Source organism: Glycine max, chromosome 1 (genome assembly GCF_000004515.6).
Source record: "Glycine max cultivar Williams 82 chromosome 1, Glycine_max_v4.0, whole genome shotgun sequence".
Taxonomy (NCBI): Eukaryota; Viridiplantae; Streptophyta; class Magnoliopsida; order Fabales; family Fabaceae; genus Glycine; species Glycine max.
The window spans coordinates 777,356-798,818 of NC_016088.4; the positions used below are offsets into that span (position 1 = coordinate 777,356).

At 31.6% G+C, this 21,463-nt stretch overlaps 3 protein-coding genes across 3 annotated transcripts; 2 read left to right on the plus strand and 1 right to left on the minus strand.

The window, feature by feature from the left end:
• The first annotated feature begins 1,557 nt into the window (after window positions 1-1,557).
• Window positions 1,558-7,344, plus strand: LOC100800015 (uncharacterized). The gene is made up of 14 exons (XM_003517593.5): window positions 1,558-1,869; window positions 3,060-3,115; window positions 3,202-3,376; window positions 3,510-3,611; window positions 3,751-3,822; window positions 4,124-4,240; window positions 4,364-4,441; window positions 4,774-4,836; window positions 4,911-5,007; window positions 5,186-5,264; window positions 5,337-5,548; window positions 6,013-6,158; window positions 6,418-6,540; window positions 6,905-7,344. Exons 1-14 carry the CDS (start codon window positions 1,783-1,785, stop codon window positions 7,061-7,063), a joined length of 1,566 nt encoding a protein of 521 aa, XP_003517641.1. The 5' UTR covers window positions 1,558-1,782; the 3' UTR covers window positions 7,064-7,344.
• A 202-nt stretch (window positions 7,345-7,546) lies between these two features.
• On the minus strand, window positions 7,547-11,107 carry LOC100790330 (cytochrome B5-like protein). Its single transcript, XM_003516745.5, has 6 exons — window positions 10,973-11,107; window positions 10,730-10,846; window positions 10,575-10,615; window positions 9,502-9,579; window positions 9,095-9,186; window positions 7,547-7,804 (listed from the first exon to the last, which is right to left on the minus strand). The coding sequence occupies exons 2-6, from the start codon at window positions 10,809-10,811 to the stop codon at window positions 7,738-7,740; spliced, it is 360 nt and encodes a 119-aa protein (XP_003516793.1). The 5' UTR covers window positions 10,812-10,846; window positions 10,973-11,107; the 3' UTR covers window positions 7,547-7,737.
• A 3,013-nt stretch (window positions 11,108-14,120) lies between these two features.
• On the plus strand, window positions 14,121-18,467 carry LOC100800545 (senescence/dehydration-associated protein At4g35985, chloroplastic). The gene is made up of 5 exons (XM_003517594.5): window positions 14,121-15,183; window positions 16,434-16,561; window positions 16,761-16,927; window positions 17,304-17,388; window positions 18,114-18,467. The coding sequence occupies exons 1-5, from the start codon at window positions 14,602-14,604 to the stop codon at window positions 18,283-18,285; spliced, it is 1,134 nt and encodes a 377-aa protein (XP_003517642.1). The 5' UTR covers window positions 14,121-14,601; the 3' UTR covers window positions 18,286-18,467.
• Window positions 18,468-21,463: the final 2,996 nt, after the last annotated feature.

Here is a 21,463-nt window from a genome sequence, read left to right on the forward strand (position 1 = left end):
AAATCATAAATGGATACAATATAAAAATATTATAATATAATATTTATGATATATATATATATATATATTATGTATTATTCAACAACAATAATAAAAAGGATATAGTAGTGAATTTGATATTCTCTTGTGTGATTCATTATAAAAAAAACAATGCACAAAATAATAGATAACAAACAAATCCTTCATCATTTAATTTTTAAAAATTTATAATTTTGGTCCCATCTTTAAATATTTTACTTTTATTTCATTTTTTTCTTACCATGAAATCATTTTTTGACCGTGCTTTAGGCATATTATTTTTTTTAATGCATAAAGATTTTTATTCCTTCAAGTACAATTTATGGATTTAGAGTTTAATTATAATTTGATTTATATTTATAATCTTCATACAGTGCGTTAAGTACTGTTGTCGAATTATATTATAAGACCTGCATTATATTTCCACGTCATGAAAAACAATGTTTAACATGGTCAATCTCTTACCATCAATCCTTATTCATTCTCCCGGAGCACGCCAAGCAACAAATCTGCCAAGCTTCATAGGCTCGTTGGAGTTCATAAATGATGGAAAAAAAATCTAAATTTCATATCGATTAAAAATAAAATTTAAAATATATAAATAAGAGATAAACTTTGCCCCTTAAACTAACTTTTGACCATAAATTAAATTGAAACTTTAAGAATAACTTATAAGATTTACCTTATTAACTAGTTCCATCAAATATAAACAAAATCTAATAGGTTGATCATTATAAGTATTTAGATAGATTTTATAAAAATTACTTGATATTTTAATTATTTTTCATAGAATAACATGATATTTTATGTAGTAAAAAAATTAAACTTAGGAAAATGAGATTTCCACTTTTCTCAATGAAAAGTTTTTGCAGAAAATTAATTTAAAAAGTTCTCGATAAACAAAGAATGCTATTTTTTAAAGATAAATATCAAACCTGGAAAACTAAGTGGCGCTTGGTTTGATTATGTTTTCATTTTTTTAAGAAAACAGAAGTAAAAATACATTTTGTTTAAAATTTAGAAAATATTTTTTTAAAAAAGTTCAAAATTGAAAATAATAAATCAATACTTTTAGTCTTTTGTAAGAAAGTGAAAATATAATAACACTTTAAAATATTTTCTTTTTGATACATATTTTGAAAATTTAAAAATAAAAATTATTTTCAAAAAATGAAAATAAAAGACGAAAAAAAATATAAAAACACAAATTAAGCGTTACCTAGAATTCTCTAACTTAAGATTTTCAGAAAATTAAAAATTTCTACCCTATCAACCCCCTTTTAGTTTGTACGTACTTTGGCCAATAAAAGAAAAGAATTTGAAAAAGCTAGCTATAATTCAAAAGCTACAGATAAAGAAAAGATTCAGAAGCATCTTATATATAATGGATGAAAAAATCTGCATGCATGAAGCCGTTGTTTTGGTGTGTCCCTCGTACTTATTAATAACCACCAATCCAACGGTTACTCCCCCTCTTGTCTATTTTAAGCTTGTGTTTTAATGCAATCTCATGATCAAAGACAGATATAGTATAAAGAAGAGAGAGAGAGAGGGAAAAAAACGAAAGAGTGGTGATGGTGTTGTATTAAAAAAGAAAGAGTGGTGGCGTTGTGTGTGTTTAATTTTGTGGTGTGATGCAAATTATACGTAGAGATAGAAACATGCTTATAGATAAATCCATGTGTTTGTGTTGCAAGAATCGGAGAGTTTAAAAATTAAGGAACAAAGAAAAACTTGAGACAACAGAGAAAAAGGGTCACAACAATGGCTTCCTTAGACTCTCTCGATTTCTCCCTCTTCCGTCTCAGCACTGACTTCTGCTCTCCTTTTGCCATTTTCGTTCAGGCGCAGGTTTCCTTTTGCCTCCTATCATATGATCAGTTGTGTGTGTTTATTTATTTATTTTTGCCTTGGAAATAGTAGAGAAATTCATTCTAGGAAGACTATGTATGGAACAACTGATACAGGATTATTTAAAACTCAGGTGGATAACTAATCATAGGGTGTGTTTGTATCGACGTTCATTTTCGTTCATAATAGCAAGAATTCTACATGAACTATAATAGTAGATGATACTTTGGACTTTGAGATCCAATGTGGACTTGTTGCTCTTCATTATCTATTTGCCAATTGGTGTAAAAATGGTTGAATATGGTTACAATAGGAAAATTATTATGTTTTGACAATTACATGTTATTTTGTCAAAACATGAGTGTGTTGTAATTAAAGAAACATTATAGAGATTGACATGAATTTCGATTGGGAGAAGTGTCCACATTTAGTATTCGACAATGCTCCAAACAAAATTGCCTCTCAATGAGGTTACCTTTGGGAAACCAAAAGAAATTATAGATTGACAGGGAAGAACACGTGGGAAACCAACAGAAAATTATATTGACTGTTCAACTTCTTGTTTGAAAAATGAGGGGTTGACGTACATTTTAATGTTCTAGCTTATGGAAATATGTTTAATAAAATGGCTTGGTTGTTCTTGCTGAGGTATGAAGTTAGAGAATAAAGACAGCTTCCATGAGATTATGTCATTTTATTGTTTTTGGTTATCAAACATATTGGTAAGGTGGTTTAACTTTATAAGCATCAAGCTAGCAACCAAACAAAATGGCAATGCAGTACTTCTTAGTTTGCATTGTTGTCCCAGTCGACACTGATTACAGGTGTATAATACAAGCATCTGAGTTTCTCAAACATTACAAAATAAGAGTACGCAGTTTAGTATTCAGTTATAGCATGAAATGTGGAAAGGACCATCAAAAACCGAATTTTCAATAGAAATTTATAGATCGAAGTCTTTTTTATGGTTATCTCAAAGTTATCTTTTATCTTCCTTTTCTCCTTTTCATTGGACCATCTTCCATTGATGCCTTGCCTTGCCTTTTGTTTGTATCATCGCAATATAATTATTGACATACTTTTCCTTCAAAAATACTGTTTTATAGTTTGTATTCCTCCTTTTGTTTAAGAGAAAATCTATCATGCTACTACTGCGTCATACAAACCTGATTTGAGGTTTCGATATGCAGGGATGTATAATAAACCTAATCCTTGCTTTTGGGTGGGCTTGTGCTGCATTTGTCAGGTACTCATAGATGTCAAACAGAGTTAGGAAACTCATTTATCATTTTGTTGACAAGAAATTTAGAGCACTTTGTTTTTGCCTTACAGGAACCGAGAAATAAATAGAATAAAGAAGAGTATGCGGAATGGCAATAACTTTGCATTCCTTTGTCATGATATTAGTGAACTTGAGCACTCCAATCAGGCTGATCTTCCAAGTGTAACAGTAATTATGCCCCTAAAAGGATTTGGAGAACACAATCTCCATAACTGGAAGACTCAGGTATATGACACATACCACTGCAACTTCTTGACATAATGAAGTACTTTTTTCTTAATGATCATTTCCAGGTTTGAGCTTCTCCTTTTGAAAGGAAATATTTGGTTATCATGATCCTGTTGTTTTACAAATGCAGTTAACATCGCTTTATGGTGGCCCTCAAGAATATCTTTTAGTAGTTGAAAGTACAGAGGATCCTGCATACCATGCTGTAGCAAAACTAATAACAGAATTAGAGGTACATGTGAAATTCATATTAAGATTTGATTCTATTGTTTTGGTGCCTTTGCAATACTCTATTGCAGAACAGTTTTCGGTCTTTTCTGACAAATTGATATTTTCTGCATCTTACTTAGATGTCTGTTTAATGCATGCAGGATTCTGTTAAAGCTAGGATTATAATAGCTGGTTTATCAACAACTTGTAGTCAAAAAATTCACAATCAATTGGTATGATTTTATTCTTATACTTTGCCCTAGTATTTTCAAATGCAAAGTAGGGCCATACTATATTTGAAACATATTTTCATTATGACACTTGCTGATTCATCTTAGCTGTTTAATTGACTAGTTGCTGAAAAGCATATAAACTATATAACCCTTGCTAGGCAAATACATCTATGAAGGACCAACATTTACTTATTGATATAGGATGTCTGGGCAATTTCATTCCTGTTGATTTGTTAGGTTGTCCTTGCTTGATGCATTTTACCAACTACACTAGTATTACGTAGTATTGGCACCTGGGCAGGTTGGAGTGGAGGCAATGCATAAAGATAGCAAGTATGTATTATTTTTAGATGATGATGTTAGGCTACATCCTGGATCAATTGGAGCACTCGTTCGTGAAATGGAAAAGAATCCTAAGGTATAGCTTAAAAGAATTTGTTCCTTGTGGTTGTTTTCTTTAGGTGTTTAATTGAAATATTTATAGTTCCACTTGCCTAAAACCATTTGGTTACACTCTTTCAACTGTTATGATGCTTAACAGATATTTATTCAAACCGGATACCCTCTTGATTTGCCATCTGGAAGTCTAGGGAGTTACTGCATCTATGAATACCATATGGTACACAAAAACCTTTGGATTTATACGTCTAATATCTGCAGCAAATGTCTGGGTTCCCATAACGTTGTGTTTTCTTCTATTTTCCACCTGTCTCATACTTGTTAGTCACTGGATCACCATAAATGAAGCTTAGCTAATTGAATTTTGACTTTGGTCTTGATATTTGTTAGATATCTCATCTCTTTGCTTGGAGTTAGCTGCATGATTGCAAATTTCTAATGTGTTATAGTGTTAGCGATGGATCTGATGACTTCTATTAAGGGTTTTTGATAATATATCAATATTCTGATTGTACTTAATTCACTTATTCCTATTTTTATTTTGTTCTACAGCCTTGTTCAATGGGCTTTGCCACTGGTGGACAAACATTCTTTTTGTGGGGAGGGTGCATGATGGCAAGTAGCTTCTACCTTTATTTTTCATTAGTGCATAGAAATAGTTATAGTCTAACTGTTTAGTTTTTCTCCAGATGCATTCTGAAGACTTCAGGCAAGATAATTGTGGTGTAGTCTCGGGACTTCGAGATGGTGGATATTCTGATGATATGACTCTTGCAGCCATAGCTGGTATATCTGATACTCATCAATCTTTTAAATTCACACTTTGAAAATCAATGATGCAACAGCTTTGCCAGCATTCAACTAGCATAGACTTAGTCTTTTTGCAATATATATTCAATGTTTTTTCTTGGTCGTTCATTCCTCTTTATTATGTTTTCTATTGCCATGATACTGTCACATTCAGGGGCTCACAAAAAGCTCATTAGTTCTCCTGCGGTTGCCGTCTTTCCTCATCCCCTTGCAAGTGATCTTAATTTTGGAAGGTTTGTGATTATTGCTCACCCGAAATTAAAGTTTCACCATATATTTTCCATTAATTATTCAAACACGTGCAGGTACTGGAATTATTTGAGGAAACAAACATTTGTTTTGGAGTCATATGTAACCAAAGTTAATCAAGTAATGAACCGTGCATTATTTGCTGTTCACTGTTATTTTTCATGGGGATTTGTTGCACCATACTGCATGGCAGTGATTCATGTTGCCGCAGCACTAAGATTTCGCGCTAGGGAGTACTCACTTGAAGAAATGGATTACTCTTCTGGAGGTGAGAACACTACTTTCCCTTTGTAGGTAGGTTGTTAGTGTTGATTCATGCATAAAAAAATTGGCAGGATGCTAACACAGAATGAGGGATACTGTTCAATATTTGAAGTGTTAGGAAACTCTTGTGATGGGTCTCTTATGCTTTGTTGCAGAATAGCATGCACTTGCATAGAATTTATAACCACAATTATATAGGTGCTTCATTTAAGTTTATTACTAATGCTGTCATTTTCTTTCCTACTCTCCCCTGTGGGGTACTAAATTAAGAGAAAGAAAGAAATCAGGTATGGGCTATGTTAGTTTACTATCTGGTGTTGCATTTCCCCTACTAAAATTTATGTATGCATTCATGTCATGATTCATGAAGAATAGTCAAGGTTTGTGAAAAGGAAAATAAAAATGGAAGAAACTCATTTTTTGGATGAGCTATCTTACTAAGCTTTAATAAGATTTGCCTTTTCTCAGGTTTAACAATGGTGTGGATCCTAGCCACATGCACTCTTATTTCACTTTTCTCAATGTGGAACTTGACAAGGATAGAAGTTCTACTTTGCAACATATTGTCCCCAGAGGCACCTCGACTTTCTCTGGCTTCTTATAATTGGTTTAAAGTAAGTATTTCTCCAAGTACTTAAACCAAAAAAGTGTTTCACCAACCCTCCTTTATACGTGGATGGTTGAGTGATGCTATCCTAGATGTCTTAAACACATTTCAACATGGCATTGCAATGAAATAAAGTGATGCAAGAATTTGTGGGAAACGAATTATAATTTGTGAATCTTTGAGTTAATATGATGTCACAGGAAGCGAAATACTAGTTGATAAGGTAAGATTTGATTTATTTTTAAGTTTTATTTTCTTTTGAACAGGTATTCGTTGCAATGCTGGTGGGCAACTTTTTATACCCTATATCTGCAATTCGTTCTCATTTTACTCAGTCTATCAATTGGTCTGGCATTATATACCATTTGAAAGATGGAAAAATCAACAAGGTAAGTCAAGGTTTTATGTCAACCTTAGCTTGACTTTACAAGTTGACTCTAGAAGTCGAAATTACTACTCCAATCTTTCATTCCAACTGCTACCGTATATGCTGTCGAAATGTACATATAGTAACAAGAAAAGTATTAGCAACATATTGAAAATTATAAAATTATGAGTAAAACTTATTAAATCAGAGGTGAGATCTATAATTTTTCACGATTTCTAATAAATTTCAACTAATAATGAAGAATGTTAAAAAAGTGTATTATCAGCATTTCGTTAGTAGCAATTGAAAATGAAAGGTTGAAACCATGCATTCCTTTTTCTTAACCATTTTGTTTTTTTTTTTTTGGTTCATTGCATATTATTCAGATACATAGAATACCAAGAAGGCAGGATGTGGCTCCAGTTTTCACTGACTTGGGAGGAAAACATTTGTATGGAAAGAAAGGGATGCCTACCAAGGGCTCATTCCTTAGTTCTTTGTCCAAACGTTTGTTCCAATGGCGTCAACCTAAGAAATCTGAGTAACCAGGAAATAGCTTCATTCAGCATACATAGTTTCTGTCCATTTTGTCTTATGTCTCTGCCCCCAAATTTTGAGGCACAATGGTTCCTTTGGAAGCAAGGCTGTTGGTAGATTAATTGGTCTTATTGATTGTTTAGTGATTCATTATTGATTGTTCCATATACATGTACTTTTTAATTACCCATTCAATCCCATATGATTTATGGCTCCTTGGAGCTGATTTTGTAATTGTAACAATTCACTTTTGTAATTTATGTACAACAACCAAGAATTGCTAAACGCATATACAGTTTGGCGATTCACATTCAATTTTTTAATTCCATTTCTCCATCACACACAATATAATATTGTAGCTTTTCCCTAAACAACACCCCCTTTTAAAATTAGGGCAGATTATATTAATAAATTAAGGATAAAGCAAATCAACCAAAAGGGAATTGCTAGAGACAAAAAGCTAGGATAATAATGGTGGTTGGAAGATGAAATGAAGACTGGAACCTCATTTGTTTTACTATTTCTGCACACATCCACAAGAGAGCACAAATGATTTCATGCACAAATATATATCAAAACCATGCACAAGAAGTGAAAATTGGGGAGATAACCAGCAGCAGAATGTTGAAATTCTCAAATCATACATCTCTTGAACAATACATTCCTGGAGTAACTGACTAAGCTATTGCTCCAAATCTCCAATGTAGAAGTCTTCAATCATGTCAAAGACTCGAGTTGCATGCTGTGGTCTGCAAAGCAAATGTAAAAAGTGACAGATGAGGTAGAGGAGAAGAAGATAAAGAAGAAAAATTTATGGATTTTACCACTTAAAACAAGTACAGAAAACCAAATACAAATAGAGAAATGATCAATCAGGGGATAGAGCTTTGTTAAAAAAAGGAGTTTCTCAATCCTCACTATTTCCAAGTTGGCTAGTTCTAAAACTGACATATGACTAAATTATGTACCATATTGCATCTATGTCATAGGAAAAACAAACTAAATTTTGATAGGGAATACAACTGATAGCAGCAAACTGACCACAACATGTCAGAAGCCTTTTATGAGCTAGGTTGATAGAGCATGTGAAAGATAAAATCATGTGAAATACTTGTTTTGGATAAGGAGGACCTGTTACTGTTGAATTTGATACATAATCTGAAGGAGGAACTGTAACACTCAAATGATGCTTAGTTCATGGTTGTAGTCATATCCATATAGCATGGCATTATTAATTTATTATCCAGTGAAAACCAATATCTAATGTATGGCCAGATACCTTCATCAGAGTCTATGAAGGTAATGTGATGAACTAGGAAGGAAAAGCTATATTGTATTCAATATTGAATACACATTAAAACAAATCAGCTACAATCAGCTACAATCACTGGTCCAGCAATCTTAGATCAGGATTTGTGTATTAGTTGTTGACAGTACAGGGCATAGTTGCAAAATACAGGTCACTTGTAATCTAGGCTTTGGTTTCTATCAGGACTACATTAGTCCGATAATGGAACCATTGGCCTGTGGTCTTATAATGCAATACTTGTAAATCTAGTACCTCTGGTACTCAATTAATATATTATCTATTTTTGCTGAGCAAAAAAAAAAACATTAAAACAAATCAGCTTTAACCTAACTAGCAGCTTAAGCTTTAAAATAGTTGGGTCATGACATACATAATATAGACCTAACGTTTATACAAAAGCATTTGTGGCAATGGCGGAAACCTTGTGCTTCTCCTGTTTCTTTCTAGTTCCCCCCAAACCTTAGAGGGAGTAATATCAGCGGTTCGTGAGAAAAATACTCATGGAACTTCTACTCAAACCTTTGTTGGCCAAGTCTAAGTAGGTAATCTATGAGAACAGTGGGAACATGATTAATCCAGGTACATATCAAGAAGGAAGTCAGAAATATTTTATTGGCAAATTTGAGAAATTTTTTTATTAAGAAAAAAATATATAATACAGGTAAATTCAGACAAACATCTTCAGTAGAGATAAGCAATCAGCAATGGGCAAATAGGAATGAATGCATACCCAAAAAACCCTTCAGTTGAATCATCTCCTGCATGTACAAGAATGGAATCACCACCTGGATGTTCTTCCACATATGAGGTAACATCATATACCTACAGTGGATGAAACCGCAAGAAATGTAAACTGTGTATCACTTACAGTGGTAAAAATGTCAAATCATACCATGAGCAACTGATGTAGTCAAGCCACTAGCATCAGGCTAATGATGAACTGATAGCTTGCATACTTTGCATGAGGTTATAGGTTCAAATTTAATTGCCACTATTGTACCAAAAACAAATAATGTAGCATAGATAGGATTGAATGGTGATCAGAAGATTTGATATAGAAATATTATTTGGTTTTAAACCAAAGGAGTAGCACATTTGTAAGGTGCTTAATATGCAACACAAATAAAAAGCTCATACCTTGTTCTTGATGATTATCCAACAGTCTGTTCTCTTGTTATGCAACGAAACTTCTGTTTTACTGTAGGATTTTGATGCCTACAAGCAAAATATAGTAGATAATGAATGATAACAGTTAGATAAAATTTATCACTAAAGAACACACAATTTTATGTTTGAATCAACCCTCCCAATTTTGTCCACTGGCTATTATTAGCTCCCACTATAGATAGATTTACTTCCAGTCCAATCAAATTAGTTCACCATGACCAACATTTGACCTGTAGTTCAAGGTAAGTTTATTTCCATCTTACTAACCTAGCTCCTATAATATGATAAAATCATAAAAATGGTACTCGTCTTTTTAAATGCTAAATTAGTCCTATCTTTCATTAGTCAAAGTGCAAGCTGGATAGATGGTGATTCCACTCAATAAGCAAGGTTCTGAAGAATAGCCTCCCCAAAGTTAATTCCCCTTTTGTGGGCCTCCCTGAATTTCAAAATTTCAACCCTGAAGCAAAAAATGGTAAAACTCTGATCTTTACTCAGAATCAGACAATGATAAAAGGCCTCCTATTTCCTATATGTCACGCCTTTGCTTTTAGATTGTGCTCAACTCAAATAAGAAATAAGTCTTCCACAAAAAAGATAAAGCCACATCATTTAGGAGGAACTCAAGCAACATTCTCATTGACAAACTCTTTTCAACACTCTTATTATTGGGTGAAATCCCGTGTAGGACCCACCTTCTATAAGTTGAAAAGAGAATTTTAACTTTTAACAAATATTTTGCAAGCATTCTTGATCATTAACACAAGTTTTCATTCTTTTGGGGTATGAGCATTGAGCAAAACACTCAAATGACACCAAATCCTAAGAAACCCACCTCACCAATTGCTTAAACAACTGAAACAAGACATTACATATATTCTCAGTTTCACCAAGATCCACATTGTATTCAAACAAAGTCAGAAATAGATTTCACTGGTAATGATTCTATTTTATAACCTATAGTAAAAGCAGCAGAATTCACAGCTAAAAAAAAAGGGAAGAACAAATGCTAGAAAAAGCACTAAGCTACAATAACTGGATACCTTATCAACGTTTAAACTGGCTTGAGCTTTTGCCTTATGCCCTGAGAATGATGCAAAGAACTAACGTAAATACACACAGTATATTATGCATACCCAAATTTAAAAAAAAAAAACAAAAAAACAAAAAACATAGATCACATCAAAATGAACATAACCAGATTTGCGGTGTCGTGGGTTGAATAGAAGAACAGCGAGGAAGAGACCCAAAAGCAATGTAAGCCCAACTAGCAATACCATTATGCAAATTCGGAAACTTTGGCGCTTAATCCAATCTGAAACGGCGAATACAAGAAAAGGGTATGCGTTAATGCAAACATATTGAGCACTGTTCCTGCTCATAAAAAGTTACAAGCACTTTTGGAGAGAGAGAACAGAATCATGATACAATCTAAACTTACCAATGAGAGGTGGGAAGCATCCAACACGAACAACGTAGGCAAATGCTTATTTATGTCGCCACTCACCAAAGATGAATGAGCTGCGCGTGAAGACAATAAAGGAACACTTTCGCACACAGAAAGAGAGAGAGAGAGAGAGAGAGAAATAGCAATGTTGGGCCAGAAACACAGGCCAGAAGAGGATTTGGGCTAATTCGGCCTGAATGCGATGGCTGGATTGGGCTGGGATTGTTTTCTTTCTGGGCTTATTCTTCTTACACCCAACAAATTTCTTTTATACCTAATATATTTTTCTCTGTCCATTTCTTTTCTCTTTTCTTCATATAGCCTACAGATTAATAATCTGTAAGACACTTTTCATTTGGAATTTTTGGCACATTCGTTGGTCTCCTCCTTCTCCTCCGCGAAGCTGATGTTGGTATTATTCATGGTGTGTGTTTGCTGCCCGTGGCTCCTCCCTAGTTTTTTCTCCAACAGTTCCTTGTCGTCCTCCATGGGTTTCCTCTCCTCTGTCGCCATGAGTCGCGTTGCATCGTCACTGATAAGTTTTTTTTGCCTTCATTTACTCTATACGGATTGTCAAACCATATGATTTATAAGGATTGTTAATCCGTATGGTTCATACGGATTTCTAATCCATATATTCAATAGAGAAAAAAAAACATAGAGAAAGCAGAACTCACGATAGTGATTTTGGAATGACGGCAGATACCAACTACGACCACACACTACTTGATGAAGACGAACTGCGAATTGAAGAAAAGAAGATGAGAGAATTTGAGAGGAGAATGAAAACAGCCTGAATGGTGAAGGGACGGATTCTCAATCCATAGTTCAAATCTAAGTTAAATAAATCAGGGGTAAAATTGGTTTTTCATTCAAAATATTAGGTCTAGAATAAGTATTAACGGTGCAGGAAGAAAATCCCTTCTTTCTGTGGCCCAAAGTTTGCTCCTCAGCGGCCCATTTTAACAATATTTCTTATAATCCTTTGTTTCACGGATTATTTTTCATATTTTCAAAGTCATGAGATTGAAAAAATTTATTCTCACGTTTATTATGAAATACTAAATTAATTATTTTTGCATATACAACCCATTTATTTTAGTAAAATTTATTATTCTCATGTAATATTTTCAGAAAAAATATTCTCAAAATTAAATAAATAATCCATAAAACAAACATTACCTAAACACTTCTAGATATATACAATAATACAGTATTCCTTTCCCTTCCTTTAACTTACCCAAAAGAAGAAGAAAAACATTACTCCTTTCCTTTTCTTTTTAATTCTTATATGGAAAAAACTATTCATCTTTTTATTTTAAAAATTATATTTTTTAATTAAGTCATTATCTTGAAAAAAAGATAATATTAATCACTAATTTTCTAATTAAAAAAACTAGAAAAGAAATAATTATGAGAAGATTATATGAAATAAATTAATGGTATTTTAATAAATTTAAAAATAATTGTGACACATTAATTAAATTTCTTAAATTATGCATGAAAAACGTTAATTAACAGATAAAAACAGAGGAAATATCTTTTTAGTTACATGGTAGACGTCAAATAAGTATATTAAGGTTTTATTTTGATTTAAGGTATCCTTTAGCAAAAAAACTAGAGACTAATCTTCTGAGATATTAGAATTTAGTTAAAGAACTTATTTCTTCTAACGGAACAATATTCCATATACAAGATCTTGGGGATCGAATTCCTGCTCCCATGTTTAAGGTGCATGACTATGTCAACCATATCATAACATCCCAAGTTTTCTTAGTTATACAATTACATTGTAAAACAGTGAATTCTGATTTTTCAAATTTTAAATGTTTTTGAATTAGTTTAGTTAAAATTTTCTATTGCATTATTCTCAGTTTTTCCATAAAAAAATAATCTTTAAACTAAAAACAACTAAATAAAAATCCACTGTACTCATTTATTTTTTTGTTCTTCTCCAATTCACTTAGGTTTTGGAATTTTAAAATAATATATTCAATGCAAAAGTCTAACTCGTTAGATTAAAAAAGAAAGTACATAATTATCTTTTACATCTTCCGGATTTGGGTAACAAACAATTTCTTGGAGACCAAAAGCCTTATCTAATAAATACCAAAATGAATTGATGCCTAGTTTTAGAATAAAAGAAACATCCACCCTATCTAATACAATTTCAACCTTAGTTTTTTTTTTTAAATAGAATTTTTCATAAAGAATAATGGTTAATATATTTTCCTACATTTAAAGTAAAGTATTCTTCAGAAATGCACCCAAAAGAAAGGTATTCTTCAGGAAAACAAAATCATATGCATTATGCAACAATGAAGGAAGGTAGAAAGAATAAAAAAGACCAAGCGTAACAGGAACTAGGACGAAACATGCCGAGGGAGGTGTCACTTCTGATCTTATAAAAAGCATGCATTTCATGCACACCTTTAATAAGGAAAAAGGCCATGACATAATTCCAGGCTCAAAACTAAGCTTTTTCTAATCATATTTTGGGTCACTTTGTTTAATTTTTTAAAAATAATAATTTAAAATAAGTATTTTTTAAAGAAGCAAATAAGATTTGCTTATTAAAATAAATAATTTTTTTAAAGTAAAAATATCTTAGACAAACACATTAATAAAATAGAAAATTATTTATTTTATTAAAATAAATACTTATTTTAACAAATAAATTTAAGCAAATTATCCTTTTATATGCTATGTATTTAATAATTTTGTTAATGATTAATCTATAAAAAAAAATCTAGTTGACAAAGTCTCTTTTCTCAATTACAATTTTATTTGATCAAAAGGCTATAATCCAAGATTTTACTTTTTTAAAAATTTAAATCTAATTCCACTCATTCCAAGATAGTGTTAAAGAGACCTAACTTCCTACTAAAACAACAGAAGAATAAAAGAATATCAGAAGATAGATAAGGGAAAGAATAATGCATGTTATAGTAAGGTATTTTGTGTCACAGCAAGTTGTGATGCTATTGCAGATTGTCCAACAAGCTATCCCCTTTTTTTGTCTTCTTACATATTCCATTTCCACCCGAAGTCACATTCCCTATCATAACACCATATTCCACATTACTCACCAATAACAATGAACAGAATAAAGCTATGAACACAAGGGTCTCACTAACATGTATCTTCAAGATAATGAATAAATAATGACGTTTCCCATTATTTCATACACTGTCAAAAAAGATTTTATACTTCAATAAATTAAAACTCATCTTAATATAATTTTTACAGTAGATATTATAATACTATCATGACATGAGATTGTTCTAATTTAATTAATAATATTTAAATCTTAAACATTAAATTTTATTGTTCATAATAATATTTTTGTGTCAATGCAAACTTGTCTTATATGAAAAATACACGTGATAAACATAAAAAATAGTTATAAAATTCATCAATATTATCATGTTACAACGTGAATCCATTCTAATCAAATTCTAATATTTATCTTAAATTACTTTTCATTTTTTAGTTCAATAGCAAAGTGTAGTTGTAGACATTTATAAACCATAAAACCAAATCCATATCCTGAATAATTTATCTCCATTAACATCCCAAGCAGTCCCAAGAAAGAACAGGGCAAAAACAGAACAGAAACAGAGATGGGTTGCAATAGCTCCAAGGCTGAACCACCGTTGGAAAACTCCAATCATCATCATCATCATCATCATCATGCAGAGTTCCAAAAACCCAAAACTCTCAAACAAGAAGTAGTGCTGCAGATTCCAGGATGCAAAGTTCATCTGATGGACGAAGGCGAAGCCATAGAACTGGCACAAGGTCACTTCACAATCATGAAGATCATGGACAAGAACGTGCCACTAGCAACCACCATAAAAGTTGGAAACAGTGTTCAGTGGCCTCTAACGAAAGATGAGCCAGTGGTGAAGGTGGATGCTCTTCACTACCTGTTCTCTCTGCCTGTAAAAGATGGTGGTGAGCCTCTAAGCTATGGTGTCACCTTTCCAGAACAGTGCTATGGGAACATGGGGATGTTAGATTCTTTTCTGAAGGATCAATCTTGCTTTTCTGGTTTGGAAAGGAATAAGAAGAGTGATCTTAATTGGGAGAAGTTTGCTCCAAGGGTTGAAGATTACAATCATTTTCTGGCTAGGGCAATTGCAGGAGGGACTGGCCAGATTGTTAAGGGTATCTTCATGTGCAGCAATGCTTACACCAACCAGGTTTAGTTTCTCTGTTAAATAACAACACTTTACTGTTGTTTTTTTTGGATAAATATGTTTTGACACTAAAAAATTATTATACACCTAGTGATGAGAAGGAGAGAAAAGTAAGAAAAATATAGATATGATAAGTGATATGATGTGATAAAAAGAATGAGTGAAAAGTGAAAGATGTTGATGAGATGTTTAAAATTATGAAGTGTCTAAATATTATGGATTTTGAATGAGATAAATTTTGTAAAGTTAATTTTGAAATTAAGTGATTTATTTGAATATGTTTACCGTAAAAACTAAATTTGATGTAAAACTTACTGTAATTTTTTTTAACTAAATGCTACGTTTTTTTTTTATCACTTTTAGTCAAATTGAGATTCAAAGGCAAAAGTCAACTTTACCTAATAATAACCGAACATATGTTTTCTTACTAAAATCACGTTTAACAGGCCGCAAAATCAATTATGATGCATGAAACCAAAAACACTCACAAGGACCAATTTTGATATCTCAATTTAAAATTTAGAATTAATTCATCTTGGGATGAAACATGTGAACATTTCATCTTAGTTGATGTTTTAATGCTACTTAAAATAATATAACGTGAATCCAAGTTTTAATGTTTACTTCTTGTTAGAGCGATCCTTGGTGTTGTATTATGATAGTCTCTCCCCAAACCCCACTAGATGGGAACTAATGCACTAGGTTGCCCTTTTGACAATTTACTTCCAAGTTCCTATTATATGACATCTTGTAATTTCTTGATGCTAGGAAAATTGCGTGAGATTGAAACATGGATAATGTTGAGTCAAGGTCAAATTCCAAAGTATGATACATTGGAAATATGAGATTCTCATGTAGATTTATATGGGCTTGGGCGCTCGCTTCTTGATAGCTAGGTCTGGGATTATGGAAAAGAAAAATAGTATAAGATTTTCACTCAACAATCATAGGTTACACTTTACCAACCTGTATAATTCAATTGATTGAATAAAATATATGAATTATTATAAATCTCATAAAAATCTTTGATTCCTATCCCATGAATAAAAAAATAAATAAACTAGGAAACATTGATTAACACATAAGAATCAATTCAACCCCACAAAATCAAGGTGATGGCATGAAAAAGTAAAAGGAACTACTTGCTACTTTACTTTCATCATGAAAAATTAATTAACTATTTTACTATGAAACTAATTCAAACACACTATAAATCATTATGCTTTTCATCATAAACTTGTTCTGAAAATCAGGTCCAAAAAGGAGGGGAAACGATCCTAAATACTGCTGCAGAAAAGAACAATGGTAGCGTGGTCACAGAAAGTATGAACCACAGGAGTGATGCCACAAAGAATAATGCAACGAACGAAAACCTCAAACGGTATTTAACAATTCACTCTGTACATAACCACACATACCATAATACATACTGAACATGTGATGTGATGGAGTATACTCTACAGATCATGAATTAATGTTAAGGATAATAGTGTTATCCATGAATTTTTCATCTCCATAATTTTAAGAGGATATATACAACTATAAACTGATTGAGATTATTTTTCATGTTTGAAATCTAGAGTGAGAAAGCTGACAAATATGACAGAAAAGTTAACCAAATCTTTGCTTGATGGTGTTGGAATAATGAGTGGATCAATGATGGCTCCTGTGCTGAAATCCCAACCAGGACAGGCATTCCTAAAGATGCTCCCTGGAGAGGTGCTGTTGGCTTCCCTTGATGCAGTCAGTAAGTAACAACCCAAGTCTAAAATACTACTTATAAGGCTAGCATGGTCTTCATTATGAAATTATCATACATTAAAAAACACAAGTTTAATTTGTAACTGTTAGTTTTAAAAAAATTATATTATTAATTAATCAGAAATCATGGTAAGTATGACTCATAAGATAATTATTCAACATACCATATATATATATATATATTAATTTATGATTGGATGACAATATAAAATAAAACTAAAACTGTGAATGCATATATTATTTAATCTTAAAGAACCAATATACCAATCTTATTCTTATACTGGTTACTTGCATAAGCACTGCCACCTAATCTCTTTCTTTTAAACAAGCAGCATCAACTTGATCTCTATTTAATGCTGCAGATAGAGTTTTTGAAGCAGCTGAAGCTGCTGAAAAACAAACCTTTTCAGCCACCTCCCAAGCTGCAACCAGAATGGTTTCTAACAGGTAAACAATATTATTATTATACTGCTTTGAACAATAATAAACCAGAATTCAAAAAAAAAAAAAATAGTAAACCAGAAATTTATAGTGGTCATTGACAATTTATGACTTAAACTGAACTCTACTTAGCCTGGACAAGAGTTTTTACGTTTATGATTAGCTCAACTACACTTTTAGTTTCTTAATTTTAATTGTAGCATCATTATCAGGTAGTTTAAGTTCTCTTGTAAAATTAACTTAGCCATGCCATTTTTTGGTTGATGCAACATATTAACACTCCGCCACATCAATTTAAGGTTTTAAATTGTAGTCATAGTTAAAGTTTTGTCATGATAGTTGGTATTGCAAAAAAATACAAATAAATCTGGTTGCAATTGCAGTCACAGAAATCTTGAAAGCCATAACATTATAATCATAATTGCAATTATGGACCGTTTTTAAAACCTTGCATCAATCTATATCAGCGAAGTCAATAAGAATGACTACAAAAATCATAAAATTTTGTACTACATGAACAAGATATATCAATAAAAAAGTGCTAGCAAGACACTTTTTAACACTTTTTTTCACATACTCTCTCTGATTATGTGAAATTTATGTAAACGAGTCATTCTCAAATTATGAGACATGAATTTCTACCAATAGAAAAGTGTGGGTTAGAAGTTATGTTGTTAGTAGTCCTCTTGTCAATATATAAATGTAATATTACATGGATCCTTTGGCAACAGGTTTGGGGAAGAAGCAGGGGAGGCTACTGAGCATGTGTTTGCAACTGCAGGACATTCTGTTAACACTGCTTGGAATGTCTCTAAGATACGGAAGGCCATCAATCCAGCCTCTTCAGCAAATGCTGCAGGAGCACTGAGAAATTCTGCCAAGAATAGAAATGTTATATATTAAATTCCAATCATGTTGCTTTATGTTTGACAATGGTGAAGGCATAAAATTTTGCCTATATATATTGCTAAACCTTTTTGGCTGTTATATGTAAGTATTAATGTAGGTATTGTTCATACCTTAGAAGAAACAAACTATATAAAGTGTACACATGAAAAAGCTAAGATAGCATTATTATGCTTTCACCCTCTTCTCTCTCTTTCTTGTGTCCCGAGAGTCACTTTCACATTATTTTGTTAGCTTAAATATGTTTTAAATTTCTCAAATTTAAAGTTTTATTTTTTATTCCTTCAAGTTTGTGAAATACTTTTTTTAGACCTTTTGTGATAAAAAAAAATGCGAAAGATTATATGTTCAAAACTTGATGACTGTTATCAATTTAATATGATTTTGTGTTGATGTTATGGGTTTATAGCCTGAAAGGACTTCTTTTCCTCCAATAGGCCCAATGATTATCACTATAAGGAAATAATGCGGACCAAGTTTCATAATGATGATTACAAATATAGATAAAGTGAGGCAAATTTTTCGGTGAACTCCTAAATAGGCGGTTCACCCATGCACGGTTATTTTATGAAATTGAAAATTTTATTTTTATCCTCTTTTATAACCATCAAATCTTACTTTAAATCATAGTTGTGAAATCTGATTCTATCATTGATCCAATTGAGATAATGAATTAGTGGGTTAGTGGTTTAACCGGTGAATCAGTAGTTGGTTTGATTTGATTCGGTATATATCAAAAATTCAAAATTATATATGTATTTATTATATATAAATATATAACTAACATTATTTGTGTAAGAAAAGTCTATCCATACTCAAAAATCCAAAATAACAATTGATAATAATGAGATATCAAAATGACGTAGGGATGATCCATTTTTTATTGTAAAATCAATCAGACCAGACTGGTCCAACCGGAATCCGATGACCTAACTAGTCGGGTTTGACCGGATCGATTGCATGATTGATTTAATACTGGAACTGACCCAATTGACTGGTCCAACCAAAGGGGAAAGAAGGAATGAGAGGGGGAAGAAGGATTTGTGAATTTCTTTTCCACAGTAAAAGGATCTGTTAATTGAAGATTCGTTTTTCGTTGTTAGAGATCATTGAATCAAAGATCATTTCAGTTTTAAGTTTGTCGATCTTGATCTAATTTGTGATTCTTAACTTGGTTGCATTCATTAGTAGGACATTTGAAAGTTTGGTTGATGCTTGTGACGTTGGATTGCATATGTGGTAGTATGTTTTTGAGTAACAAGGAATAAATGGTTGTGTTGATTTTGTGTGTTGGAACATATTGATTTGTTTATAGAAGAGTGAATTGAATTGGATTTTAATGTAGCAAATTCATGTGTTGTGAATCTATTGTTAAATTATAGAGTGTAAATTGAAAACAAGAGTTAATTAGAGAAGAATTTTTACAAGTTGGAGTTTCACAGTATGGGGTGCATTGTGCATATGAACAGATATATCAGATTTTGTGAAGAAAATAATTAATCAAACATTAATAAATTAAGTTCAATGTAACATTGTTGGATAAACAATTAAATGTCAATTTGAAACACCTCCCATCGATGATGGAAAAATCATTATATTCGCTGGTTTGAACGAATACAATATTATTCGCTGTCCAAAGTATGCTTAATTGGAGCCGACGAGTACCTTCTTTTACTATTAAACCATGTAACTTGTTGAACTTGTACTAAATAGGAGAATAATTGACTTTTTCTACATTATCATTAAATATTATTTAACTATTTATCTTATTTTAATATTATTTTCATGTTCAATTCCCTACAAAATTTCAATTCCATCGTTGGATCCCTTACCAGAAGGTCCACCGCAGAACACTACGATAAAGTGGTTCTAGTTGCCTATCTATCACTTTTTATCATCCAATTACGTGGGGTCTTAACTTGCCTATCTTTATACTTTTGCTTCGCCTTTGGTGGACTTTTTATAATCACCAGAAAAAATAAAATTATCTATGATTTGTACGAAAAAAATAACAAAAAGTCATTGAGTGGAAAAACAAATTAACAGCAATTAAACTGACATGAGATAGTGTACTGTATAAATTTATTACATCAATCTATTGTTGATTAGAAGTGTCATGCTAATTCTCCGATGATGATGGAGGTGAATATCATAAGAAGAGAGGTGATGGTAACACATTTTTTATAATAGCATTTTTATATTACACACTTTTTTTTATTCTATTTGTTATTAGTTAAGTTTTATTGAGAATTATAAAATCCAAGAGAGATCTATTCCATAAAAATGAGACTTACAAAATATTTAATTTTTAATGAAATTCAATCAATAATAAAAGATATATTCAAAATAATATGTTGTTAACACACATATATAAAGCTCATTGTTAATAGTTATATCACTAATCATCTACTTTATCCTTATTTTTTAGGTAAGAATAATAATATAAAAATATTTCATTATTTTAAATAATTTTTTAATATTTCTTATTTCTTTTATCTGGTTCTTTTTATTACATGATAAATTTTATCATATTTATATATTTTTTTCTTTTTATGTCTAAGTGTTAAATAATATAATGAATCAATTTGATACGTCACTAAATGGGACACACAGTGACAGCCACTGCCTGTGATTTTGAAAAAAGAAAAAAAAATCAGAGCCACTTTAGGTATTCTTAACCCCGTTATTATAGAAATTATGACTAATTATAAGTACGAAATTAAGTTTGTTATACCAACTGAAGATATGAATATAATTGGGACTGGAGCTTTTTGAGACCAAAGGCCTTGACATCCTTTGTGAAATAGGGTCTTCATAGTACAAGATAGGATAATGGGTGCTTACTTTAACACATGAAGGTGAGACTAATTATAACACAAAATCACACACAAGAACTGGTCTCCAATGATTGGTGGGGGATTGGGTATACCAACCAAAGCCATGATAAGCCATGATATAATTTTGAATTCTTGCATTTTTAGTGTTATAAGATTATTATATTTTACTGTAAAAAAATATTGCATTTTTTTATTAAATATTATTTAATTTTTATTATCATATATTAATATCAATACTGGTTCGATTACATTTCAACCACAATTGGACTATTGAATCATTTTTTTAGATCATTTGCACTATTAGAATCTTAAACTAGTACTATTAATTTGACCTGTTC

Bases quoted from the DNA above. Each gene is read 5' to 3' on its own strand.
- LOC100800015 (XM_003517593.5), top strand. From the start codon at position 1,783: ATGGCTTCCTTAGACTCTCTCGATTTCTCCCTCTTCCGTCTCAGCACT. The intron at 4,241-4,363 runs GTATAGCTTAAA...GATGCTTAACAG, and splicing joins AAATGGAAAAGAATCCTAAG to ATATTTATTCAAACCGGATA. The intron at 5,549-6,012 runs GTGAGAACACTA...GCCTTTTCTCAG, and splicing joins AATGGATTACTCTTCTGGAG to GTTTAACAATGGTGTGGATC.
- LOC100790330 (XM_003516745.5), bottom strand. From the start codon at position 10,811: ATGGTATTGCTAGTTGGGCTTACATTGCTTTTGGGTCTCTTCCTCGCT. The intron at 10,616-10,729 runs GTTATGTTCATT...CATCATTCTCAG, and splicing joins CCCACGACACCGCAAATCTG to GGCATAAGGCAAAAGCTCAA. The intron at 9,187-9,501 runs GTATGAGCTTTT...CATCCACTGTAG, and splicing joins GGATAATCATCAAGAACAAG to GTATATGATGTTACCTCATA.
- LOC100800545 (XM_003517594.5), top strand. From the start codon at position 14,602: ATGGGTTGCAATAGCTCCAAGGCTGAACCACCGTTGGAAAACTCCAAT. The intron at 16,562-16,760 runs GTATTTAACAAT...TTTGAAATCTAG, and splicing joins ACGAACGAAAACCTCAAACG to AGTGAGAAAGCTGACAAATA. The intron at 17,389-18,113 runs GTAAACAATATT...CTTTGGCAACAG, and splicing joins ACCAGAATGGTTTCTAACAG to GTTTGGGGAAGAAGCAGGGG.